This window comes from Salmo trutta, chromosome 13 (genome assembly GCF_901001165.1).
Source record: "Salmo trutta chromosome 13, fSalTru1.1, whole genome shotgun sequence".
Taxonomy (NCBI): domain Eukaryota; kingdom Metazoa; phylum Chordata; class Actinopteri; order Salmoniformes; family Salmonidae; genus Salmo; species Salmo trutta.
In genome coordinates, this window is record NC_042969.1 from 62,973,889 (window position 1) to 63,001,842 (window position 27,954).

A 27,954-nucleotide genomic window follows, 5' to 3' on the forward strand; every position below is an offset into this window, starting at 1 on the left:
AAATCCCCACCTCTGGTGGTGCCATGCATGGCTTCCAAACATCAATTTCTCCCTTTGTGTCAAACTCAGCGGTAATCCCACGCACAAAAATGGCAAATTGAGCTGTATTTGTTATTACATGCCAAAGAGAAAAACTCGACATTTCTTGCGGAGTGCTTCAATGTTTTTTCGATATCTTGTGCCATGTCAGCTGTCCGCTCCGTGGCGATTATTAGAGACAAACTGACACTTTGGAACAATTTAACTTTGTCTGGTGCTAGCAACAATTTTACAAATTCTCATTCCAAATGAGGCTTCAGTTTCTTTGCGATAAGATCGCTCATCGCATAACATTATCCCCATCCAAACGAGGTTTCGTAAAGGCGACTTGTTGGGCACTCGAAGTTGTCCTTGCAACTCATTCAGTTTAGCATGTTTCGAGCTGTAATGACGCTCCAAATTGGCCTTTTTCATTACTGCAAGTGCATCCTCACAAACTAGTTACAGAGTTTGACTTCGACCCCAAAAAATATTAATTTCTCCATTTGTCTTGGAAAACGCGACACTCCGCATCTACTTTTTTATTTTATTTACGGTAGCCATGTTTCTAATGATGACGAGCTGTCTGGTAGCGCCATGGCTTTGGGGGAGGTGGGTGGATGGATTTTTTGAATGTTATTATTGTGGGAAAACGACGTCTAAAGCTTTTTTTAATTAACAAAAATGTATTTATGAATTGTCTCGGGGCCTGATCGTAGTGAGGCCCGATGTCCCCTACCCCTGCTTTAAGACATGAAGGTCAGTCAATATGAAACATTTCAAAAACTTTGAAAGTTTCTTCCATCAAGCACTATGATGAAACTGGCTCTCACGAGGACCGCCACAGGAAAGGAAGACCCAGAGTTACTTCTGCTGTTACCAGCCTCAGAAATTGCAGCCCAAATAAATGCTTCACAGAGTTCAAGTAACAGACATCTCAATATCAACTGTTCAGAGGAAACTGCGTGGATCAGGCCTTCATGGTTGAATTTCTGCAAAGAAACCACTACTAAAGGACACCAATAATAAGAAGAGACTTGCTTGGGCCAAGAAACAACAGCAATGGATATTAGACTGGTGAAAATCTGTCCTTTGGTCTGATGTGTCCAAATTTGAGATTTTTGGTTCCAACCATTGTCTTTGTGAGAGGCAGAGTAGGTGAACGGATCTCTGCATGTGTGGTTCCCACTGTGAAGCATGGAGAAGGAGGTGTGGGGGTGCTTTGCTGGTGACACTGTCTGTGATTTATTTAGAATTCAAGACAAGCTTAACCAGCATGGCTACCACAGCATTCTGCAGCAATACACCATCCCATCTGGTTTGCGTAGTGGGATTTTAACAGGACAATGACCCAACACACCTCCAGGCTGTGTAAGGGCTATTTGACCAAGAAGAAGAGTGATGGAGTGCTGCATCAGATGACCTGGCCTCCACAATCACCCGACCTCAATCCAATTGAGATGGTTTGGAATGAGTTGGACCACAGAGGGATGGAAAAGCAGCCAAGTGCTCAGCATATGTGTAAACTCCTTCAAGACTGTTGGAAAAGCATTCTAGGTGCAGCTGGTTGAGAGAATGCCAAGTGTGTGCAAAGCTGTCATCAAGGCAAAGTGTGGCTAGTTTGAAGAATCTCACATATAAAATATATTGTCATTTGTTTAACACTTTTTTTGGTTACTACATGATTCCAGTTATTTCATAGTTTTGATGTCTTCACTATTATTCTACAATGTAGAATATAGTAAAAATAAAGAAAAACCCTGGAATGAGTAGGTGTGTCAACTTTTGACTGGTACTGTATGCCGACTGTTAAACAACAGTACAGCATCCTTGATCGTTTCCCATGCCTTCAGATGAAATCCAATTTGTATGCTTGGACTGTTTTACTGTACGGTCGACCTAGCATACCAGTTCAACAGTACGCTATGCTATGTGGGTCTAAGAGAAGCTCACTCCTATTACGCTGGTCAGGAAAGTAGGAGGGTTCTTGAATGGTAAACAAGCCGAGCAAAGAGAGGGGGCTGAAATGTGGGCGTCCAGTCGACAATACACTGCTCTGTCTTTTCAAGACGACACGATGAGGAACTCCGTTCTTTAATTTGAATCGGGCCTCAAGTTAATGTTCTAGACTAGGGGTAAGCAAAATATGTGACGTATGCTCGAATGAGGCTTGTTTTTGTCTGGATGACCAAGCATGCAACTAAAGAAAGAGTCAAGTTCGAGCATAGGGTGACGAATAATGCACACACTAGATGCAGCAGCATATCGCGATATAGAGAAGACACCTGTTTATTTGAGAACACTTTCGCTTTAGTTGTGTTTCGACTCTATCGCTGGGGAACTGTCTTGTCACGCTGAGAACGACATTTTTCTTTTATTTCTGGGTATCGATATTAACGTGCATGCACACTGGTGCAAACATGGAGAATGATTGCGATATTAACGATCAAAAGCAGGACGTCAAGAAGACAGGGTGGTGTTTTGAAAGGACATGTTCAGCATTAACTGTGGATGATGTATACGAAATGGCTAAATTGATTGGCTCGGAAGTGGAAAAACTTATTGACAGCTACGGTAAAGAGAGCGCCACAGTACTGCTGCCTAAAATAGTCAAAGTTCTAGAGCTTTTGGAGAGCTTCGCCTCGCGGAACAATGCACACAAGTCAAAAGAAGAAGAATTACTCAAAGCTTTCGAAACGCTACATGTACAGAAACAGAAGAAGACGAGATCTGTGAAAGAATACGACGAAAGCAGAAAGAATGAAATGCAGCGGGTGAGTCGATGGTAATAACAACATGGTAACGTTAGTAATCCCTCCAGTGATGTTGTATCGTGTCAGTTAGCGGATTGTAACAACACTGAAGATATGTGATTTGGGGTTTCTGCTACATTGTAGGAATTGAATTGTTTTTACGGCTAGGCTACGATTTAACAAGTATGCTGCACGTCAGCATGCCACGTTATTCATCATGCCCATTCAGGACCAAGTGGCAGCTCACAAAATATATTTCTTATCTGTGTGACACATTGTGTAGAGTGTATGCCTACCACTGGCAACTATTCCTCCACATAGAGAAGGCTACATTTTAGTGGTATTAGTAGCCTAAGCGAAATGTAGCCTATATGTCGTTTTTGTTATGTAACATCATGGAAAGGTGTGTTCAGAATGGACGCTGGTGCCAGTGTCATTATGATGTCCCTCGTGTGTTTTTCTTGACAGGTCGCCACATTTGCCACTGTATGTGAAAGGTAAATTAGCCTATTTAGTAGTGTTGAGCGATTAGTGCTTTTTGAGGTCGGTTCGATTTTAAAACATTTATCATGGATTTCTGTTTCGACTTGTTTTAAATAAATGAAATGCACCTTGCATTACGTGGGTTGAATGATGTAACAACGCAGAATAAAACATCAAGCGATTCCAATGCAATGGATGATGGTCGTGTAGTAAATTACCACGTTTTCTCCAATAAACTATGTAGAATTGGCCTGTTTGCAACTACAACTCTAGTACATCGCACTGTTCGGGCTTGATCTGATTTATCTCTGGAGAAACGGATATTTTAATATAAAATAGCCCAGGCTATATCGCAGTAGAATTTGGGAAATCACTTATCTTGTCTGTGATCTCAACGATCATAGATTTGATTTAAGAAGAAACAGTATGTTAGGACTTCTGCTTGGCCCATTTATCTCCTACAGCTTTCACTGCACCACATCTCTATGCACCACACACATTCTTTCACACACCACACCATGAGCCCTGCTTATCCCAACATGTTGTTTCTGTCTCACACCTGACTACACTCTGTGTTATTGGTCTTGGTTGGTATCTTGTTGTTATATTGGTAGTCACCATAACACTGAAATTGAAGTTATAAACATGCGGGTCATAGGCACACTTGTTTTTCTCTTTCACTTGGAACATTCTTCAGCTAGCACTCAGTAGCTATCAATATCTTTGATTTAATTAGGAGGCTATTCTTCTTCACCACCAAGTACCTGTAGACTCCTCTGGCTGTGGGCTATGAGTTCACTAGAAGTCAATGGTTATGGGTACCATAGAAATAGAATGTCTAGAATGTCATTCTATTTCTATGGTGGGTATGCTGTGTGCCTCCTAACCCAGAGTCAGTGACAGCTTCTCCTCGTCCCCAACAGGAGGTGCAGCAGCAGGAGGAGGCAGAGAAGCAGAGGAGCAGGTGCGAGGAGCTGCAGGCCCAGGTGTTACATCTACAGACTGAGAATCAGGAGTTACAGAGCTGCCTGAGGGGAAACCATGCCCAGGAAGGTTGGTTTAAAACACATGTGCACACACATGATTGGTTTAAACAGCTGCCTTAAGGGCAACGATACCTATAGAGGTTGGTTGTTATAGAACAGCCATAGGGACACAGCCGCCTGAGGGTCAACCATGCTCAGGAAGGTTCGTTTAAACATCTGCCTTAGGGGCAACCATGCTCAGGAAGGTTAGTTTAAACATCTGCCTTAGGGGCAACCATGCTCAGGAAGGTTAGTTTAAACATCTGCCTTAGGGTCAACCATGCTCAGGAAGGTTCGTTTAAACATCTGCCTTAGGGGCAACCATGCTCAGGAAGGTTAGTTTAAACATCTGCCTTAGGGGCAACCATGCTCAGGAAGGTTAGTTTAAACATCTGCCTTAGGGTCAACCATGCTCAGGAAGGTTAGTTTAAACATCTGCCTTAGGGTCAACCATGCTCAGGAAGGTTAGTTTAAACATCTGCCTTAGGGGCAACCATGCTCAGGAAGGTTAGTTTAAACATCTGCCTTAGGGTCAACCATGCTCAGGAAGGTTAGTTTAAACATCTGCCTGAGGGTCAACCATGCTCAGGAAGGTTCGTTTAAACATCTGCCTTAGGGGCAACCATGCTCAGGAAGGTTAGTTTAAACATCTGCCTTAGGGGCAACCATGCTCAGGAAGGTTAGTTTAAACATCTGCCTTAGGGGCAACCATGCTCAGGAAGGTTAGTTTAAACATCTGCCTTAGGGTCAACCATGCCCAGGAAGGTTAGTTTAAACATCTGCCTTAGGGTCAACCATGCTCAGGAAGGTTAGTTTAAACATCTGCCTTAGGGGCAACCATGCTCAGGAAGGTTAGTTTAAACATCTGCCTTAGGGGCAACCATGCTCAGGAAGGTTAGTTTAAACATCTGCCTTAGGGTCAACCATGCTCAGGAAGGTTAGTTTAAACATCTGCCTTAGGGTCAACCATGCGCAGGAAGGTTAGTTTAAACATCTGCCTTAGGGTCAACCATGCTCAGCAAGGTTAGTTTAAACATGTGCCTTAGGGGCAACCATGCTCAGGAAGGTTAGTTTAAACATCTGCCTTAGGGTCAACCATGCTCAGGAAGGTTAGTTTAAACATCTGCCTTAGGGGCAACCATGCTCAGGAAGGTTAGTTTAAACATCTGCCTTAGGGTCAACCATGCTCAGGAAGGTTAGTTTAAACATCTGCCTTAGGGGCAACCATGCTCAGGAAGGTTAGTTTAAACATCTGCCTTAGGGGCAACCATGCTCAGGAAGGTTAGTTTAAACATCTGCCTTAGGTTCAACCATGCTCAGGAAGGTTAGTTTAAACATCTGCCTTAGGGGCAACCATGCTCAGGAAGGTTAGTTTAAACATCTGCCTTAGGGTCAACCATGCTCAGGAAGGTTAGTTTAAACATCTGCCTTAGGGTCAACCATGCTCAGCAAGGTTAGTTTAAACATGTGCCTTAGGGGCAACCATGCTCAGGAAGGTTTGTTTAAACATCTGCCTTAGGGGCAACCATGCTCAGGAAGGTTAGTTTAAACATCTGCCTTAGGGTCAACCATGCTCAGGAAGGTTAGTTTAAACATCTGCCTTAGGGGCAACCATGCTCAGGAAGGTTAGTTTAAACATCTGCCTTAGGGGCAACCATGCTCAGGAAGGTTAGTTTAAACATCTGCCTTAGGGGCAACCATGCTCAGGAAGGTTAGTTTAAACATCTGCCTTAGGGTCAACCATGCTCAGGAAGGTCGGGGCATGGTACTTACCCTTTCTGTTGCACATAATATATCACACACCTCTTAGAAACAATCCCCTTCTCACATGCGTGTATGCAAACATACTATACACCACAACAGGTAAAGTACCCCAAAGTAATGCTTGTTACGAGAATGGAGTTACTGTGTTGCTGACGCAGAGTATTTACTTCTGGTGGTAGTCACATTGCTGACTGAGGAATCCCGGTGTTTGTTTATTTGGGAAGTGAATGTGTGACTGTAAATGTGACATTTGTTATTTAAAGACTGAAAGAAGAACAAAGCAGAATAGATACATATAAACTAATATAATACGATAGACGCATATAATTTGTATTATTACACAAACTTTTTAAGCATTCTGAAGTATTAGTAAGATATTCATTATTTATCTGGTCTCTGCCTAGTACTCTATACTCGCACTGTGCTATAGAAGCGTCTAAGAGCACCAACCCTAATATCATTCAACAAATTAGATGCTCTTATCCTTGATTTACTCATTGCATATGAGCAATTTTCAAGGGCAGTTGAAGTCACTGATAATGTCCACTATAGCTTGTATACTGTACCTCTTTACTTCAACGTAATGTAAACTGTTAATGCATACTGTTAATGCAAGTCTTGTGGTATTTTTTTCACTAGTTTTCAAGGAAGTGTCTGTTCAGCCGCAGGGGGCCTAAATCAGATACATTTTTCCCTGAAGGAGAAGACCATATTTGTGTCAAGAAACATCACAAAAAGGAAACAGGAAAAACTACTACTATAGAAAGCACAGAAAAATTCGAAAAAAAGATGAGATTCAGCTGAATGTGATTCAAAATCCTTGTTTATACCTGGTGCAAACACCGGTCCTTTGTCCTGATCTTGTCTACATTCTCAGAAAAATGTCTACACATGGTAGTAAAATGTGTCTCGAATCTATCCACTATCTGCATTGTGACCAGATTTCCAGCCACTAAAATGTACATTTAACTTTCTTCATTTTCTCAGGACTAGAAGAATAATCTAATTGTGCTCATAATGACATTTAGCTCAATTAGATTATATGACACCATACTACAGGAGTTTTCAAACTTTTCTTGCCCAGGGACCCCCTCCCAGGCAAACTGGTGACCCAGGGACCCCACCCAGGCAAACTGGTGACCCAGGGACCCCCGCCCAGGCAAACTGGCGACCCAGGGACCCCCGCCCAGGCAAACTGGCGACCCAGGGACCCCCGCCCAGGCAAACTGGCGACCCAGGGACCCCACCCAGGCAAACTGGCGACCCAGGGACCCCCTCCCAGGCAAACTGGCGACCCAGGGACCCCACCCAGGCAAACTGGCGACCCAGGGACCCCCTCCCAGGCAAACTGGCGACCCAGGGACCCCACCCAGGCAAACTGATGACCCAGGGACCCCCGCCCAGGCAAACTGGTGACCCAGGGACCCACTCCCAGGCAAACTGATGACCCAGGGACCCCCTCCCAGGCAAACTGATGACCCAGGGACCCCCGCCCAGGCAAACTGGCGACCCAGGGACCCCCGCCCAGGCAAACTGGCGACCCAGGGACCCCCGCCCAGGCAAACTGGTGACCCAGGGACCCCCATCATATATTAGCATATGTTATTTTTACAAATAATTATACTTTATACAAATAATTATAATTATATATATACTGCTCAAAAAAATAAAGGGAACACTTAAACAACACATCCTAGATCTGAATGAAAGAAATAATCTTATTAAATACTTTTTTCTTTACATAGTTGAATGTGCTGACAACAAAATCACACAAAAATAATGAATGGAAATCCAATTTATCAACCCATGGAGGTCTGGATTTGGAGTCACACTCAAAACCACACTACAGGCTGATCCAACTTTGATGTAATGTCCATAAAACAAGTCAAAATGAGGCTCAGTAGTGTGTGTGTGGCCTCCACATGCCTGTATGACCTCCCTACAACGCCTGGGCATGCTCCTGATGAGGTGGCGGATGGTCTCCTGAGGGATCTCCTCCCAGACCTGGACTAAAGCATCCGCCAACTCCTGGACAGTCTGTGGTGCAACGTGACGTTGGTGGATGGAGCGAGACATGATGTCCCAGATGTGCTCAATTGGATTCAGGTCTGGGGAACGGGCGGGCCAGTCCATAGCATCAATGCCTTCCTCTTGCAGGAACTGCTGACACACTCCAGCCACATGAGGTCTAGCATTGTCTTGCATTAGGAATAACTCAGGGCCAACCGCACCAGCATATGGTCTCACAAGGGGTCTGAGGATCTCATCTCGGTACCTAATGGCAGTCAGGCTACCTCTGGCGAGCACATGGAGGGCTGTGCGGCCCCCCAAAGAAATGCCACCCCACACCATGACTGACCCACCGCCAAACCGGTCATGCTGGAGGATGTTGCAAGCAGCAGAACGTTCTCCACGGCATCTCCAGACTGTGTCACGTCTGTCACGTGCTCAGTGTGAACCTGCTTTCATCTGTGAAGAGCACAGGGCGCCAGTGGCGAATTTGCCAATGTTGGTGTTCTCTGGAAAATGCCAAACGTCCTGCACGGTGTTGGGCTGTAAGCACAACCCCCACCTGTGGACGTCGGGCCCTCATACCACCCTCATGGAGTCTGTTTCTGACCGTTTGAGCAGACACATGCACATTTGTGGCCTGCTGGAGGTCATTTTGCAGGGCTCTGGCAGTGCTTCTCCTGCTCCTCCTTGCACAAAGGCGGAGGTAGCGGTCCTGCTGCTGGGTTGTTGCCCTCCTACGGCCTCCTCCACATCTCCTGATGTACTGGCCTGTCTCCTGGTAGCGCCTCCATGCTCTGGACACTACGCTGACAGACACAGCAAACCTTCTTGCCACAGCTCACATTGATGTGCCATCCTGGATGAGCTGCACTACCTGAGCCACTTGTGTGGGTTGTAGACTCCGTCTCAGGCTACCACTAGAGTGAAAGCACCGCCAGCATTCAAAAGTGACCAAAACATCAGCCAGGAAGCATAGGAACTGAGAAGTGGTCTGTGGTACCCACCTGCAGAACCACTCCTTTATTTGGGGTGTCTTGCTAATTGCCTATAATTTCCACCTGTTGTCTATTCCATTTGCACAACAGCATGTGAAATTTATTGTCAATCGGTGTTGCTTCCTAAGTGGACAGTTTGATTTCACAGAAGTGTGATTGACTTGGAGTTACATTGTGTTGTTTAAGTGTTCCCTTTATTTTTTTGAGCAGTGTATATAAAATTAACACTTAGATGGCCCACTTAAGAATTTTCTGTACAGAAAAACCCTTTAATTAGCTCCAATGACTGTAATTTCCTCCATATTAAATGGATAGTTCGAGATTTTGGCAAGCCATTTATCTACTTCCCCAGAGTTGAATGAACAGAAACAGCTAGCATGCTAACCGTTGCTGTAGACTTCCAGTCATTGCGCTAACGCTAGTTAGCATCTTTAAATTCCTTCATACTGGATGCTGAGACATAGAAATGGTATCCACAATTATATTATGTTGTAGTGATATTCATAAAATAAGAATTTATCACATAAAACAATTCGCCAAAAATATTTTTCAAAAAAATGTTATAAAACATTAGAGTGCGGATGCCCTTCAGTACCTCCACGGACACCAGTTTGAAAACCCCGGTCATACTACACACTGAAAACAGTTTTCCAACAAGGAGGCCCATGTTAGCTGCTTGCTGTTAAGTTTTATTGCACCAGTTTAGCCTAGGAACGTTAGTGTCTCCAATATCCATGCCATAGCTCCACCATAAGTTATGTATCAGTTATTAGACGTCCAGAGTAGTCTGTCTGAATCAACAGGTATAAACCAGACTGCTTAAAGATGACCGTGTAATCCTTAAGTGTCTTTTCTGTTTAGCCTTAAGATACACTCCACTGAGCAGATTTGGCTGGGGACGTCGTCTCGGCCGACTGCTGATGGTTGATAAGGTACTGGGTCATGTTCATTAGGCACCAAACGGAAGAAAACAAACTGAAACAAGGAGGGACTTCCCAGACTCCGTTGATATTATTTATATACAAAAAAATGTATGCCCTAATGACGTTCTCTCTGCTCTGTCTGTTGACCATTGAATACCCACAGTGATGATATTGTATTGTGGTCCTGTGTTCCAGACCGTGTCCAACGACAGGAGCGGGAGGTGATGCTGAAACTGAAGGAAGTGGTTGACAAGCAGAGAGATGAGCTGAGGGCCAAAGTACAGCAGATAGCCAGCATGTCTAAAGAGGTGGAGGCGGTAAGGACAAAAAGACTACATGTACAGTCCATCTGAATGCAAGTGTAGCCATGCACGCTTCAGTTTACACACACACACACACACACCCACACACACACACACACACGCCTGGGCACAGTGATTGTATCAATACTCTGAAGGTCAGCCAATAGCCAGTCATGAGTGGGGAGGTGTCATAAACAGCCGATAGGAAGTCTGTCTCTCAGCAGTGACCCAGACACGCTTCAGCTTACACGCACGCACGCACGCACGCACGTACGTACGTATCTATCTATCTATCTATGTATCTATCTATGTATTTGTGTGTGAGTGTACAAAACACTAGGAACACCTTCTTGATATTGAGTTGCACCCCCCCCTCTCAGAACAGCCTCAATTTGTCGGGGCATGGACTCTACAAGGTGTCAAAACCGCTCCACAGGGTTGCTGGCCCATGTTGACTCCGATGCTTCCCCCAGTTGTGTCAAGTTGGCTGGATGTCCTTTGGGTGGTGGATCATTTTTGATACACGCGGGAAACTGTTCTGCATGAAAAACCCAGCAGCGTTGCAGTTCTTGACACACTCAAACTGGTGCGCCTGTCACCTACTACCATACCCTGTTCAAAGGCACTTAAAACTTTTGTCTTGCCCATTCACCCTCTGAATGGCACACATACACAATCCATGTCCTAATTGTCTAAAGGCTTAAAAGTCTTTTGATAACCTGTCTACTCCACTTCATCTACACTGATTGAATTGGATTTAAGTGACATCAATAAGGGATCAAAGCTTTCACCTGGATTCACCTGGTCAGTCTATGTCATGGAAAGAGCTCGTGTTATTAATGTTTTGTACACTCAGTGTGCATTCATGTTACACACACATCACAACTGCTACTACCAGACTCCTATTATGATTGCTAAATACTGCACAATTTAAACACTTGCCCCCCAATCGCCCCTTCCCCAAAACACGTGTAAATATTAGACTATAAATTGTATTATACTTAAGCTAAAAATTGTATTCTATTCTACTGAGCCATTTACTTTATGTTCATAGTCTTATCTTATGTTATTTCTTATTGTTGAGAATGAATCGGCAAGTAAGCATTTCATTTGACAGGGTATACCATGTGACGGGGTATACCATCCCGTACATGCGACTAATAAAACTTGAAATTGAAATGGTACTGGCATAATAGTCATGGTTATTGGAGACAAGTCTGGGCAATGACTCCACCTCCCTATTCACAGCAGCTCCCTCTGTCACACAGTAATGGTTTTAAACTCCAGCTCGAGTTTGTTGATGTTTCTAGGCTTTTCATCTTACCTAAAGATGTGGGCCTCCTAAATTAAGTTTGCTCAAAATGATGCTTGGAACATGTTTTTGTGTTCATGGGAGTAACCAGTATTGTCCCCCTGTGTTTGTGTAATATGGTCCCCCTTATTCCCAATGAGTCCCTGCACCCCCACCAAGGCCCACTATGATATCTAGCATATCATCGTCCTGAGTGTGTACGTAAGTAATGTTAGTGTTGTTTCATACGTGTGTGTGTACAGCTGCAGGAGCAGTTGGAGCGCTTCATGAAGATGAATGGGGAGCTGAGACACAAGCAGAGCATCATCACGGCCCAGATGAAGAGGGCTGTGGAGAGGAAGGCTGACATGGAGGCAGACCTCAGAGAGAAACAGAAAGAGATAGAATGCTTCACCACCCAGCTGGAAAAGACCAACGCTGCTGCTGGCACGGTAAGAAGTGTGTTTTTTTGTCCCTTGTTGAAAAGGTAAGCATTCATTTCCATTTTTGAATTGGTCTTGGACCTTCATATTATATTTAAGCAGAACGACCCGATGGGGTGTTGTATGTTGGCCATATACCTCAAACCCCTAAGGTGCCTTATTGCTATTATAAACTGGTTATCACATAAATAGAACAGTAAACATGTATTTTTGAGTCATACCCGTGGTGTATTGTCTGATATACTGAACACACAGCTGAAATGCTGTTTCTGTCAATCAGTATCCAGGACCCAAAGTACCCAGTAATACTACATAAACATTAGTCATCCAGAGTGGTGTATTCTGACTCACTTTACTGACTTGTTTGTTACACCTTGTCATCATTTCTCTAGAGAACTTTTAGTGTCCTGCCCTCTCCCTCCGTTTATTTTGTAGCTGCACTGTAATCTTTAAACATTTGTTACTGTCCTCTCTCTGCCAAGTCTTACACTTGGCCTTTGTTTTTTTTAAACTCTTCTCCCTGTAAAATAAACTGTAGCCATTTTGAAATATTTGTTATGACTAAGATAAGAGAAACTAAGGTCATATCTCTGACTTCTCTCTCTGACAAAGGAGTTAACTCATTGTTGTGAGAGGAAAACAGATACACCTTTGTCACAAGATGTACATGTATATATTGTCCACCTACTACAGTATAATGTGACTAAGAAATCTCACTACAAGAAATGTTTGTCTTTTTACTTTGTAATAGTCACACATAGCCAAATCTCATCATTTTGATGTGTATTATGCTTTTGCTATTGCTTTTAGACAATTTCATAGACTGTGAAGTTCACAACATTTCTTATACCAGGTGAACAACGACATTTTGTTTCCCTTAAACACAACTGTCATTACATTAACACAATTGTGATAGTCCAGCTGTGTTTTCTCCACCCCAACAGGCCAGTCCATGTAGGACAGAAGTGGACCTGACAGGCAAGCTGGTGATAGACCTTAAGGACCCCAACAGACCCTGTTTCACCAAACAGGAGGTCAGAGAGATGCTGACAGAGAGGAATGAGCTCAAAGCCAACCTGTTCCTGGTGCAGGAGGAACTCTCCTACTATCAGAGGTAGATACTATAGGGTGTGTGTCTGTTTGTGTGTGTGTCGGGGGGGGGGTTATGAGTGTGTGTGTGTACATGTTTACATGTTTGTTTAGTTTTATTCCTGTGTGTGTATGTACTGACGTGTGTGTCATATATGTCATCCACACAGGGAGATCCTGAATGATGAGCGGTGTCCAGGATTCTTGCTGGAGGCAGTACGTTCTGCCATAAAGAAACAGAAAACTGTCATCAAGGCCAAGATGCTGGGCATGCCAGAGGACGAATGCAGCAGGTGACACTGACTCACACACACGGGTACACACACATACACATGTGCGTACACACACACACACACACACACACACACACACAGTGCTAACTTTGTGGATGTGATTTTCTTGAACAGTGATGAGGAGAAAGGCCCCCTGTTTGAGAGGAGAGCAGAGACAGAAACCGAGACAGACAGCACTGACAGCAAACCACAAGAGTCTCGCATCAGGAACCTGTAAGTATTACTGACCTGTTTTTACTCATTTAAACAACACATCTATTAACATACAGTGGCAAGAAAAAGTATATGAACCCTTTGGAATTACCTGGATTTCTGCATCAATTTGACATAGAATTTGATCTGATCTTCATCTAAGTCACAACAACAGACAAACACAGTGTTCTTAAACTAATAACACTAATTATTGTATTTTTCTTGTCTATATCGAATACGTCATTTAAACATTCACAGTGTAGGTTGGATAAAGTATGTGAACCCCTAGGCTAATGACTTCTCCAAAAGCTAATTGGAGTCAGGAATCAACTAACCTGGAGTCCAATCAATGAGATGAGATTGGAGATTTTGGTTACAGCTGTCCTGCCCTATAAAAAGCACTCACAAAATTTGAGTTTGCTATTCACAAGAAGCATTGCCTGAGGAGAACCATGCCTCGAACAAAAGAGATCTCAGAAGACCTAAGATTAAGAATTGTTGCCTTGCATAAAGCTGGAAAGGATTACAAAAGTATCTATAAAAGTCATTCCACGGTAAACAAATTGTCTATAAATAGAGAAATTTCAGAACTGTTGCTACTCTCCCTTGGAGTGGCCATCCTGCAAAGATGACTGCAAGAGCACAGCTCAGAATGCTCAGTGAGGTTAAGAAGAATCCTAGAGTGAGCTAAAGAATTACAGAAATCTCTGGAACATGCTAACATCTCTGTTGACGATACTACAATACGTAAAACACTAAACAAGAATGGTGTTCATGGGAGGACACCATGGAAGAAGCCACTGCTGTCCAAAAAAAACATTGCTGCACGTCTGAAGTTAGCAAAAGAGCAGCTGGATGTTCCACAGCGCTACTGGCAAAATATTCTGTGGACAGATGAAACTAAAGTTGTGTTTTTTGGAAGGAACACACAACACTATGTGTGGAGAAAAAAGGCACTGCACACCAACATCAAAACCTCATCCCAACTGTAAAGTATGGTGGAGGGAGCATCATGGTTGGGGCTGCTTTGCTGCCTCAGGCCCTGGACAGCTTGCTATCATCGACGGAAAACTTGGGAATTCATTTTATCAAGACATTTTGCAGGAGAATGTAAGGCTATCTGTCCGCCAATTGAAGCGCAACTTAAGTTAGGTGATGCAACAGGACAACAACCCATTAGACAGAAGCAAATCAACAACAGACTGCCTTGAATATAAGAAAATACACCTTCTGGAGTGGCCCAGTCAGTCCTGACCTCAACCTGATTGAGATGCTGTGGCATGACCACGAGAGCGGTTCACACCAGACATCCCAAGAATATTGTGGAACTGAAACGGTTTTATAAAGAGGAATGGTCCAAAATTCCTCCTGACCGTTGTGCAGGTCTGATCCGCAACTACAGAAAACGTTTGGTTGAGGTTATTGCTGCCAAAAGAGGGTCGACCAGATATTAAATCCAAGGGTTCACATACTTTTCCCACCCTGCACTGTGAATGTTTACACGGTGTGTTCAATGAAGACATGAACAATTCTAATTGTTTGTGTTATTAGTTTAAGCAGACTGTGTTTGTCTATTGTTGTGACTTACATGAAGATCATAACATTTTATGACAAATTGATGCAGAAATCCAGGTCATTCCAAAGGGTTCACATACTTTTTCTTCCACTGTAGCTATTCACATACAGAAATATAAACATGTTTAAAGCACATTTACAACATTCATAGAAACCCAATCAGAAGATAGTTCTAGAAATTTGGTATGAATAGTTGCTTGTTACAATGTTGTTACTCTGGTAAACTGATGCAGGACCGTTCTGTTGGAGAATTCCTGCAATAGCCTAATTTGCAATGACAATGAGCCTCAGTTAAATATGCAGTGCCCTACCATAACCCTTACTCGAAGGCCACTGATTGTCTAGGCAAAGTTGAGGCAGGTCTATGTTTGGTTAGACCGGTTTGGCTTCTTTCATAGCCCTCCAGTATGCGTGAATCATTCCATCAACTTGTTGCTATGTCCTGAATCCTGATTATATTGTCTGTCTGTTAAACTACCTCTGGTCTCCTCAAATCAAATCACATTTTATTGGTCACATACACATGGTTAGCAGATGTTATTGCGAGTGTAGCTAAATGCTTATGCTTCTAGATCCGACAGTGCAGCAGTATCTAACTGGTAATATCGAACAATTCCACAACAAAACCTAATATCTAACAAATTCCACAACAAACCTAAAACACACAGTCTAGTAAAAGAATGGGATGAGAATATATAAGTTTAAAATGTATGGATGAGCAGTGAAAGAGCGGCTAAGATGCAATAGATACTAAAGAATAGATAGTGAAGGATACAGTATATACATATGAGATGAGTAATGCAAGATATGTAAACATTATAAAAGTGGCATTATTAAAGTGGCTATTAAAGTTGCTGTTTCCTGAAGTCCATGATCATCTCGTTTCTTTTGCTAACATTGAGTGAGAGGTTATTTTCCTGACACCACACTCCGAGGGCCCTCACCTCCTCCCTGTAGGCCGTCTCGTCGTTGTTGGTAACCACTGTAGTGTCGTCTGCAAACTTGATGATTGAGTTGGAAGCGTGCATGGCCACGCAGTCATGGGTGAACAGGGAGTACAGGAGGGGGCTGAGAATGCACCCTTGTGGGGCCCCAGTGTTGAGTGGAGATGTTGTTTCCTACCTTCACTACCTGGGGGCGGCCCGTCAGGAAGTCCAGGACCCAGTTGCACAGGGCGGGGTCGAGACCAAGGGTTTCAAGCTTAATGATGAGTTTGGAGGGTACTATGGTTAAATGTTTTACTCACATCGGTCACGGAGAAGGAGAGCCCACAGTCTTTGGGAGTGGGCCATGTCAGTGGCACTGTATTGTCGTCAAAGCGTGCAAAGAAGTTGTTTAATTTGTCTGGGAGCAAGATAATACTGTTGAGTGTCTATGTTTACCTCTAGGCAGACATACAAAAACTTGCCTCTGCTTTGTTCACTGTTCTGCTCTGTTTACCTTCAACCTATAGCTTTCACAGCACCTGCTGATACCTCTAAGGCCATTGATGTAAACATAGTCCCTGGTTACACCACCAGGGGGAGTAGTCTATCTCATATCTGCTCAATGTAGTACTGCATGTAATCTCAGAAACCCTGACCAGAACCACATTTCACATACACGCTTACCGTTAAATGATCCCGGTTGGCCACAAGAGACTATGCGGTATATAACCTCAGACACTGTAGTAGTGTGTAGGAACTACTAGGAAGTGGAACAACTCAGTCTTTCAGACAATATCTCTGACCTGTGAACTGTGTTGTGTTCTCTCCTCTCCTGTGTGTAGCTTTAGTTTCTTCTGGTAGTGAGTTAGTATATCTGATCCTAGACCTGTGTTGTCTCCTAGCTTTGGCTTCCTGACTCGCTCCGGCAGCAACCACAGCAGCCGTAGTCCCAGTGAAAACAAGGCTGCTTCTTCCTGGGAAATCATCGACGACACCAAGACCACCGCGGAGACGGAACCCAAACGATCACCATGACAACCCTCAACATCCGTCCAAGTACACTTGTCCTCCATTCTGTTCAGTTTTTACTGAATGTTTTATACTGGTTAGGTCTCCATAGCAGCCCTAAGAAAGGAAGAGCATTCTCTCATGCCTTCCCTCTTTCTTTTTTACTACCCCGTCCTTGCTCTATATACCTTTCTCCTTCTCTCCCTCTGTTTCTCTCAGGAATAGGTTCAGAGTGGTGAAATGGCCAACTGTACACTTTGCATTGACAATAACCATGCAGGACATTATTAAGAGGAAAATCTCTGTTGAATCTCTGAAGCAAATTTGTATTGCGATATTTTAATAAAGATTTTAAAATGTATTTTGACCACAGCAATCATTAGTAATCGCAGGAACACATTTGTGCCACAAGAGGGCATCCTAACTATTAACAACCATGGTGGACTTCCATGTGTTTAACATTTTACCTCCTGTGGTTGTTGTTGCCATGCCTTGTGGTTGCTGTAATTCTAATTCTCTGTCATGGACATGGTGTTATAGGGAACGTTTTACACTAAAGTACACTGTGTGTTGATTCTGACCCTGAATGTATTGCCTCATAGTAACAGTCATTTATTGATTATACTTTATATTCTTAACCATCAGCTCATCTCACATATTTGATAGTCTTATTATGAGTTCAATCATGTCTTCCCCAGGACCATGAATTGGCCATTGGGGTTGATTGTTATGTATGTGTCTGCCAAGTGTGTGTGTGTGTGTGTGTGTGTGTGTGTGTGTGTGTGTGTGTGTGTGTGTGTGTGTGTGTGTGTGGTGTGTGTGCCTGCCTGTCTGTCCTGTCTGTGTGTGTGTGTTCACTGTGGCACCAGCACCTGTACGTTGGTTGCTGTACGTACAGAGGAAGTGTGTGTTTCCTTGAAAGGAAATGGTGTGTGTGCTCTCACGCTCCTACCATCTCACCATGTCTTTAAACACACACACAACAATGGCTGCCGCTGCCCCCTACCATATCTTATCTGTACTCAGACCTCTCAGATTCTGATGTGGTTTTCTGACATTCTAAATGAATGCTGCTGGTGGTAGTGTGGAATGACATATTTTCCTGCAACACTGTATGTACATTTCATTTTTGTAAGCATGACTGTTTTTAAATGGAGAAGCTTTTGTGCTACAAAAACTAAATAAATATCTGACATTAAATCAGAAGTGTGTATTGTGGGAGAATGAGAGTTGGACTGTCAACATACATCAATTTGCCAAGAGAACATCCCACTTCTGATCTTTTTTACAAGTTTTTGTGTGTGTATGTGTATGTTTGTGAGCTATAGGAAGTTATTGTGTGGAAGACAGAAGTACAGTACACAAATAAACTTGCAAAACACACTGCTCACCTCTTCCCAGAATCTCTCAGTATGTGGTGATATCTTTAAAAAGCCTTACTGAGGCAGATTGAATGGGAGGAAGTGGCTCTAACTTCCCCAGGAAAGAGGGAGAGGAAACGGACGGGTTTGGACCGCTCAGTCAGGCATTACTGGGCCTACAACTACAAGACTAATGATTGACGAGAGCTAGGCTGGGCAGAAAGACAGAGGGAGAGAAAAAAAAAGAGAAAGACTGACTTCTAAGACCACAGAGCTGGGCTGGGGAAAAAGAGAGGTAAAGAGAGAGAGTGACTGGGGGAGAGAGAGAGAGAAAGAATCGAGAAAGAGAGAGGAGAGTGCTTTCAATTTCCATTGTCCTCTTCTGGACTTGGGAAGAGAATAGTGAGAGAAAGAGGAGAAAAGGAGAAAGTGATTTTTCCGGGATAGGATTCTGGTGTTGGGACAGGCGTGAGTTGGACGGTCTGAGACCTTTTGTGGGCTGGTACGGACCTGGTTGTGGGGTGGACATGGGCCTGTTTCTGACGGGTCTAGGATTACTGCTCTGCTGTTCCCTCTCCGCCCCTCAGAGACTGGCTCCCTCGGGGACAAATGTCTGCCAGGACCTCAGGTGATAACTACATTTTACTCTCACACCTTATATCTCTCTCTTTCATTTTCTGCCTTTTCTATCAAGCAGTAATATCCTTGCTTTATGAAACATTCTCAGAATCTTAATAATTGTAATCTTCCATTATTTCATGAAAAAACAGTCAAAAGAAATGTGACCCATAAAGAAACTTCCTACTATGCTTTATGGTATGTATTTTGTTTACCCTTCTCTAACAGGGATCCCTCCACTCTTGTCTGTTGTACTGGATGGAGACAACGGGGAGAGGAGTGTACTATACGTGAGTACCCCGTAGACAGTAACTTGTGGAAAACCGTCCAGGGCACACAAGAACAGGCTTTTCGTCTTGTTTAGGTAGTATTGTATAATTCAGTACTGTGTCTGTTGTTTATGACTTTAGCTGTGTGTGATGGCGAGCGGGCCTGCCAGCAGGATGAGGTGTGTGTATACCCAGGCGTCTGTCGCTGTCGACCTGGCTACTATGGAGCCAACTGCAAGACACGTAAGTCAAACCAACTCTGACGTTTAAGTTACATAGGCTATGTCACTCAAACAATATATTTTTAACACAACAAGAGTTAATATAGTAACTTTGGTAGCACTTTACATCCAGGAATAAAAGGGTAAGAACATTGTAATTAAGTGGAAACTACTGAAGTATTACAACCTGTCTCCCTCTACAGGCTGCCCTCCAGAGTTCTGGGCACCGGACTGCCGTGAGCTGTGCAAGTGCCACCCTCACGGGCGCTGTAACCCAGTCACGGGCGAGTGCACATGCCTCCCCAACCGCTGGGGGCCACTCTGCCAGAACGCCTGCAGATGTGGCCGCCACGGGCACTGTCACCCTGTGCACGGCAACTGCACCTGCGATGAGGGCTGGTGGACGCCCACCTGTACCAAGCAGTGCCAGTGCTACCCAGGCACCTCCACCTGCGACCCACTGACCGGCAGGTGAGAGAGAATGACTTGATTTACAGTGGAAGGCATTAGTTAGCTTAGATATTCATTTCTTGATGCAATTTAGCCTGCAATTTACAAATTAAAAGGGCAGTGTCACACACCATATTTTTCAACACAATCGCTAAAACACAATAGAAATATATGTTTTGTTAAAAAACGTTGGTTGGCAGGTGTCAGTGTGCCCCAGGGTACTGGGGTCAGAAGTGCAGCCTTCGCTGTAGCTGCTACATATCGTCGTGCCAACAGAAGACGGGGGCGTGCGAGTGCCAGAATGGGTGGTGGGGTCAGACGTGTGAGCGCCACTGTAACTGTGACCTGAAGCACAGCGAGTGTAATGCCGTCAGCGGGGAGTGTGTATGTCAGCCTGGGTACAAGGGAGCCGTCTGTAATGAACCGTGTGGACCCGGGGAGTATGGCAGCTGGTGTAAACTGAGGTAAGTGAGTGTATATGGATATTGCAGTGGTGCTTTGGATTACATGATTGGGATGGTACTGCCTTGTCATTGTGCTGTTGATCAATATGGATGATTGATGGTTCGGGCGACTTCTGAGCACTTTATGTAGGTTTGTACCTGTGTCTATCCTGAAATGGCTACAGTATGTATTCAGTTGGACTGTTCCATGGATGTCTCTCTCTCCTTCTCTCCTGTGTAGCTGTGGCCACTGTAAACGAGGCCAGTCGTGCTCTGTGGTTGACGGTGTCTGTACGGCCTGTGAGCCTGGGTGGAACGGCACACGCTGTGACCGGCCGTGCAGTCGGGGTTACCATGGAAACCACTGCCAGGAGGCGTGCCCACGCTGCAGGAACGGTGAACCATGTGACCCCAGGACGGGGGCGTGTTCACAATGTGATCCAGGATGGACCGGATCCAGGTGTGTGTGTGTTTGATGACTAACTACCAGTGAAATGTATCTGAGACCTTTAACAGTAATTCCCAGACATGACAGTGTCAATGATACCGAAGAGGTTCAGCGTTTTCTTCCATTTCTGACAGTTTTGTTGTCCGTCTGTTACCTGGGCCACTGTTTGTCTGCAGGTGTGACAAGCCATGCTCTAACAGAACATTCGGGGATACCTGCCGCTTCCTGTGCAGCCCCTGTTTCCATGGCCACTGTGATCACGTGACAGGAAGTTGTGTCTGTGGGCCCGGGTTCCAGGGACAGAGGTGAGAGTATGGAGAAAGCAGACAGAGGTTCTGTTCGAATACTCTTAAAATGCATCTTTCCTTTTGTCCCTTCCTTGAAGTAATCACTGATGTGAACAATGGTTCAAATAAATAGGTGTCTCTAATACAATAGTGTCTGATTTAGACATCTTGCTGTTTGTGTATCTGGCTGTCACTAACAGGTTTCTCTCTGTTGTGTCCCCAGTTGTAACATCACCTGTCCAGACCAGCTGTATGGCTTTAACTGTTCCTCTGTCTGTGACTGTGAAGAGGGCACCGCCTGTCACCCAGCAACAGGGGCGTGTCCATACAGTATGCACTACTCCTATTGGATACAGTTCTAGTTGGTTATTCATGTGTAGTAAATGATAAGTAAAAGTAGATGGGTCTATGGATTCAAATATTTTTTCTCCTCAAGAAGGAATATGTGAGGTTGAATCACATTTGTTTATGTGTGGGTGTGTGTGGTGTCAGGTGGTCACAGGGCTCTGATCGCTGGTCTCCTGGTCCCTCTGATCTTGGTGCTGTTGGGTCTGGTCTGCTGCTGCTGCTGCTGTGGAGGACCTACTGACGGCAAAGACAGGTGTGTGTGTGTGTAAGATTCTGATGGCAAAGACAGGTGTGTGTGTGTGTGTGTGTGTATGATTCTGATGGCAAAGACAGGTGTGTGTGTGTGTATGATTCTGATGGCAAAGACAGGTGTGTGTGTGTGTGTGTGTGTGTGTGTGTGTGTGTGTGTGTGTGTGTGTGTGTGTGTGTGTGTGTGTGTGTGTGTGTGTGTGTGTGTGTGTGTGTGTGTGTGTGTGTGATTCTGATGGCAAAGACAGGTGTGTGTGTGTGTATGATTCTGATGGCAAAGACAGGTGTGTGTGTGTGTGTATGATTCTGATGGCAAAGACAGGTGTGTGTGTGTGTGTGTGTGTGTGTGTGTATGATTCTGATGGCAAAGACAGGTGTGTGTGTGTGTGTGTGTGTATGATTCTGATGGCAAATGCAGGTGTGTGTGTGTTCCTCTGACCTTGCTGTGGTCCTACAGGGTAGCAGTGGGTGACGGTGGTACCTCTGTCCGTATGAAGCATCATGTGTTTAACGTCCTGGCCAACGTGAGCTCTGCTGTACCCTGTATCTCTGTCTGGTCCTCTGGGCTACCCAGAGTCACAGGTCAGTCCAATATCACACTAGAGATCATATCATGTGTCTGTATGTACGGTACCATTCAAAGTTTGGACACACCTACTCATTCAAGGGTTTTTCTTCATTTTCACTATTTTCTACATTGTAGAATAATAGTGAAGACATCAAAACTATGAAATAACATATGGAACCATGTACTAACCAAAAAAGTGTTAAACAAATACATTTTATATTTGAAATTCTTAAAAGTAGCCACCCTTTTCCTTGATGACAGCTTTGCACACTCTTGGCATTTTCTCAACCAGCTTCATGAGGTAATCACCTGGAATGCATTTCAATTAACAGGTGTGCCTTGTTAAAAGTTAATTTCTTTCCTTCTTAATGCGTTTCAGCCAATCAGGTGTGTTGTGACAAGGCAGGGGTGGTATACAGAAGATAGCCCTATTTGGTAAAAGATCAAGTCGATATTATGGCAAGAACAGTGCAAATAAGCAAAGAGAAATGACATTCCGTCATTACCTTATAAGACATGAAGGTCAGTCAATCCAGAAAATGTATTCAAGAGCGGTCGCAAAAACCATCAAGCACTATGATGAAACTGGCTCTCATGAGGACTGCCACAGGAAAGGAAGAACCTCTGCTGCAGAGGATAAGTTCATTAGAGTTACCAGCCTTAGAAATTGCAGCCCAAATAAATTCGTCACAGAGTTCAAGTAACAGACACATCTCAACATCAACTGTTCAGAGGAGACTGTGTGAATCAGGCCTTCCTGATCGAATTGCTGCGAAGAAACCACTACTAAAGGACACCAATAAAAAGAAGACTTGCTTGGGCCAAGAAACACGAGCAATGGACATTAGACTGGTGGAAATCTGTCCTTTGGTCTGATGAGTCCAAATTTGAGATTTTTGGTTCCAACCGCTATGTCTTTGTGACACAGAGTAGGTGAACGGATGATCTCCGCGTGTGTGGTTCCCACCGGTCCTTTGCTGGTGACACTGTCAGTGATTTATTTAGAATTCAAGGCACACTTAACCAGCATGGCTACCACAGCATTCTGCAGTGATACGCCATCCCATCTGGTTTGTGCTTAGTGGGGCTATCATTTGTTTTTCAACAGGACAATGACCCAACACACCTCCAGGCTGTGTAAGGGTTATTTGACCAAGAAGGAGAGTGGTGGAGGGCTGCATCAGATGACCAGGCCTCCACAATCACCCAACCTCAACCCAATGGTTTGGGATGAGTTGGACCGCACATTGAAGGACAAGCAGCCAACAAGTGCTCAGCATATGTGGGAACGCCTTCAAGACTGTTGGAAAAGCATTCCAGGTGAAGCTGGTTGAGAGAATGCCAAGAGTGTGCAAAGCTGTCATCAAGGCAAAGGGTGGCTACTGTGAATGGATCAGCTTGTCCAAAACACCCTAACACAGGCGGGAGGCAAAACATGAACAGACCAGAGGCAGTGGTTGTGATTCATTTTCTTGTGATTGTTTACTAAACAGGTTTTCTGTCACCCAACAAAATAATTCCAGTAGAGGGTAACGTCCAACGCTGTCACCAGCGTAACAAAACAAATAAACATAAACTAAACAGTTGACCAAAAGGCTGTGGCCAAAAAGGGAATGCAAAACAACAAACGGTTACTCCTGTCTTTAGACGATCTTCTACACATAATAGTTACCGGAGGAACGCTTCTCTCTACCTATAGCCTGCCTTGGTTAACAGAGAGACAAGGTGCCCTAGTAAACAAAGCTTTCTCTGAGGTAGGAAAATCTGACGTCCTCACAAGTTTCTCCTCCCCCAGCTCCTGTCCTGGCACACCTATATTGAGGAAGACACAAAGCAATTAATGGGCCCAGGTGTGTACTAATTGGATTTACAGTGCCTATCCCCTGTGGAGTACCTATCCCCTGTGGAGTACCTATCCCCTGTGGAGTACCTATCCCCTGTGGAGTACCTATCCCCTGTGGAGTACCTATCCCCTTTGAAGAATCTAAAATATAGTTGTTTAACACTTTTTTTGGTTACTACATGATTCCAAATGTGTTATTTCACAGTTGAATGTCTTCACTATTATTCTACAATTTAGAAAATAGTAAAAATAAAGAAAAACCCTTAAATGAGTAGGTGTGTCCAAACTTTTGACTGGTACTGTATGTAAGGAAGAAACTCCAGTACTTGTTGGATGCTCTCAAGGTTTTTCTCCATGCACTTGGAAACATGAGAGGTGTGCATGCTATACTTATTACAATATTATGACAATAATAATAATAAGCACTTCTCTCTCCAGTGTCCCACCACGACCCTGAGCTGACGTTCAACCACAGTTTCATAGAGCCTCCCTCCTCAGGCTGGGTGACGGATGGATCCTCCTTCGACAGTGATGAGGAGACCGGAGAGGCTCTCTACTGTGTCCCCCCCAGAGAAGGTAATCAGTGTGTTTGTGTGTGTGTGTGTGTGTGTGTGTGTGTGTTCAACCCTTTGTGCTTCGTTGACTCCCTATTTTCACTCTCTCCCTGTCCCTCCCTTAACCCCACTCTTCCTCCCTCAGACATCCCCGCAGTGGCGGGCGGTGAGTTCCAGGAGTTCCAGCATGAGATGAGTTCTAAGTGTAACATGTTCCCCGACCCCTCTGCCTTCAGCGTTAGTGCAGAAGACATGTCCCTCCCCTTTGGCATCCCCCGCACCTCCAGCAACGCCAAGTCCAAACGCCCCTCCGTCTCCTTCGCCGAAGGCACCAGGTAACACCAGGACATTGGACACTACACACACCACGCGACACTACGTGGCACTTCAATTCTCTTTTTAACTTGTCTCTGCAAAGTTATAGTCATCGCAATTGTCTTGTGATTGTTTTTAATGTTGAGAGTTTGTCAAATTAATTTCCTCTTGGGGATTAATAAAGTTCAATCTCACCTCATCCCAGGTTCAGCCCCAAGGAGCGCCGAGGCTCTGCCCAGGACCTGACTCCCGGGGCCCCCCGCACCAAACCTAAGTCCCCCTGGGGGGTCCTGATGCTGTCAGCCCTCCAAGCCCATGGAGGGAAGGCCTCAGAGGGGGAAGAGACAGGTGAGGGGGGTGTGGATGGATGTGGAGGTGGGACTGGACCATTGGAAGAACTAGGATCCAGTGGTGAAGCAGGGGACCCCGATGTGGACAGGTACCCTGCCACCCCGTCCCAAGCCATGTCTACTCTGCAGGTGCCTGGAGCAGTAGTAGGAAGAAGACGCACCATATCCAATGCCGCTGTTAACAGAAAGGGTGGGCAAGCACCAGGGTCCACATCCGATGACCAGAAGGCAGAGATAGATAAAGGGATGGACAAGGTGACCACAGTGTATGTGACAGTGGGGAAGGCGGGGGTGGGGAGGCCCCTGTCTAAACTAGAGCTCCCCAGCTCGGATGGCCCGGTACAGGCCATGCTACGCAGGCTAAGCAGCCTCCAGAGACATAAAGACCAGGAGGGGGGAACTAGGTCCAAGGGTAAGATCCCGGGGGCGGAGGGGATCACCAAGCCACCCAGGAGGAAGCTGGGGGCCAGGGCCAGTGTGTGGGAGCAGGGGCGTCCCCCACCCTTGGGGGTGGAGGGTCCTGTAGGGGAAGGCGTACCTATGAGGAAACCCAGTAGGAGGAAACAGCACGTTCACCACAGCTCGCCTGCTGTCATGGGAAGCACTGATGATGGCACTAACACTCACCCCCCACCTGAGGGCGCCAATGCCACTATTACGCCTACGAGGCCCATGTCCTCCATTTTGAAAAGCGTGCCAGAGGTCGCTGGGTTAGAAGTCAGGGGTGAAAGGTCAGCGGTGAGAGGAGAGATCGGTGACCCTGGGATGCAGACTGAGACTGACAGTGGATATCTAACAGTCGGGCCAGCTGGAGTTGTAACCGACGCTGTTAGTCTGAGTGAAGTCGCCAATGACGGAGTGGTGGCCAGTGTGGACAATGGAGCTAACCTATATGAGAACGTGATGATTATGCATTCCTAACTTCAGATGCTAATGACTGTGCTGCTCTGTCTCCTCTCACAATTTAGTATGTAGTTTGACTACCAATGAATGAGGAATTTGGAAACTAGCTTAATGTACTTAAGTTAACAGTTGAGTCTGACATTAACTAACTTTACAATATTGAGTTTACCATTTTATGAATTACAATATGTACATTATGGTTCTTTACAATATGTACTGTATGTATGTATATCATACAACAATAGGATAATGTTGAAATCGCCTTACCAAATAGTAATCGACACTGTAACTGCCATGTGTGAAACAACTATGCAAATTAAAACAAAAAATGCATGCTCCCATCTGTGCACTTTGTTCACTTTGGCTTGTCTGTCATCACTAGGCTAAGCTGCTAACGTTAGCCATCAAGCTAACAAAGTTTGTCCCAGATGAGTTTTACAATGAAGCCCTCTTTGTCTGGAGAAGTAAATGAATGGTTCCAGCGCTGTAGGAGCTGTATCTACTACGCTTTGTTTCAGGACAAACTGGATCACACAGAGTTCCAATGTGACAATTGTTTGCTTGCCGGGGATTATAGGCTTGAGGTGGCTTCCTTCATCACTCAGGTAGCCAGCCTACGTAAGATACTGGGGAAAATGCAGAATCGAATGTTTACCATTTCTACGCCGGTGCTGCACGGCGCTCGCCCATGTTGGATGCATCTCTATCTTGTAGTTTGTCGTTATCCAAATGGCCGGAGTCGAAGGAGCACAGCAAGAGGAGCATGGCAATCAACAATGGTCACATGTCATGAGCTGTGGAAGCCGAAGACAGAGGCCTCCCGCAATGCAATCTACACTCCCTACGAGAGGCCCGGAGCGGATACCAACAACTAATAGTTTCGCCGCCCTGGAGCCTGATCTTCCTGCACCTTCGTCGCTGGGGGTATCTGCGTCTGGAGCCTGATCTTCCTGCACCTTCGTCGCTGGGGGTATCTGAGCTGGAGCCTGATCTTCCTGCACCTTCGTCGCTAGGGGTATCTGCGTCTGGAGCCTGATCTTCCTGCACCTTCGTCGCTGGGGGTATCTGAGCTGGAGCCTGATCTTCCTGCACCTTCGTCGCTGGGGGTATCTGCGTCTGGAGCCTGATCTTCCTGCACCTTCGTCGCTGGGGGTATCTGCGTCTGGAGCCTGATCTTCCTGCACCTTCGTCGCTGGGGGTATCTGTGCTGGAGCCTGATCTTCCTGCACCTTCGTCGCTGGGGGTATCTGCGTCTGCGGCTGCTGTGCCTACTACTCCTTCCGCTACGATTTCGAAGTCAACTTTCGGCAACCTTCCATCCCTGCTCTGGATCGAGCAAGACTTCTCCATCTGTCGGAGGCCTGCATGCCTGTGAAGCGTGGGAGGGGGCGTATTTCCTCGTCCTTCTCGCCAGCAAGGATTTTGGGCAGCTCCATGGTAAGAACTGTTCCTGGTACAAAAACAATGTCCTATCCCAGAGTTTCAGTAAATTACATTACTAAGCTTCTCCCTAATGTACTACGTCAGGACATGGACATCGATTCTGTCGTAGTCTATGTGGATTTTAATGACATTATGAAGGGCAGCTCTGAACAGTTGAAACTGGATTTTAAAGAGCTGATTGACTCTCTGCT

At 45.0% G+C, this 27,954-nt stretch overlaps 2 protein-coding genes across 2 annotated transcripts; both read left to right on the top strand.

Moving 5' to 3' along the window:
* The first annotated feature begins 1,921 nt into the window (after positions 1 to 1,921).
* LOC115206265 (RILP-like protein 1) lies at positions 1,922 to 18,296 on the top strand. Its single transcript, XM_029773028.1, has 8 exons — positions 1,922 to 2,792; positions 4,178 to 4,307; positions 10,170 to 10,291; positions 11,831 to 12,019; positions 12,955 to 13,124; positions 13,270 to 13,392; positions 13,507 to 13,605; positions 16,988 to 18,296. Exons 1-8 carry the CDS (start codon positions 2,421 to 2,423, stop codon positions 17,118 to 17,120), a joined length of 1,338 nt encoding a protein of 445 aa, XP_029628888.1. The 5' UTR covers positions 1,922 to 2,420; the 3' UTR covers positions 17,121 to 18,296.
* A 182-nt stretch (positions 18,297 to 18,478) lies between these two features.
* On the top strand, positions 18,479 to 26,661 carry LOC115206264 (scavenger receptor class F member 1). Its single transcript, XM_029773027.1, has 13 exons — positions 18,479 to 19,082; positions 19,301 to 19,362; positions 19,483 to 19,584; positions 19,766 to 20,033; positions 20,213 to 20,476; positions 20,697 to 20,915; positions 21,080 to 21,208; positions 21,414 to 21,520; positions 21,683 to 21,791; positions 22,245 to 22,369; positions 24,637 to 24,774; positions 24,898 to 25,087; positions 25,273 to 26,661. The coding sequence occupies exons 1-13, from the start codon at positions 18,982 to 18,984 to the stop codon at positions 26,336 to 26,338; spliced, it is 2,880 nt and encodes a 959-aa protein (XP_029628887.1). The 5' UTR covers positions 18,479 to 18,981; the 3' UTR covers positions 26,339 to 26,661.
* Positions 26,662 to 27,954: the final 1,293 nt, after the last annotated feature.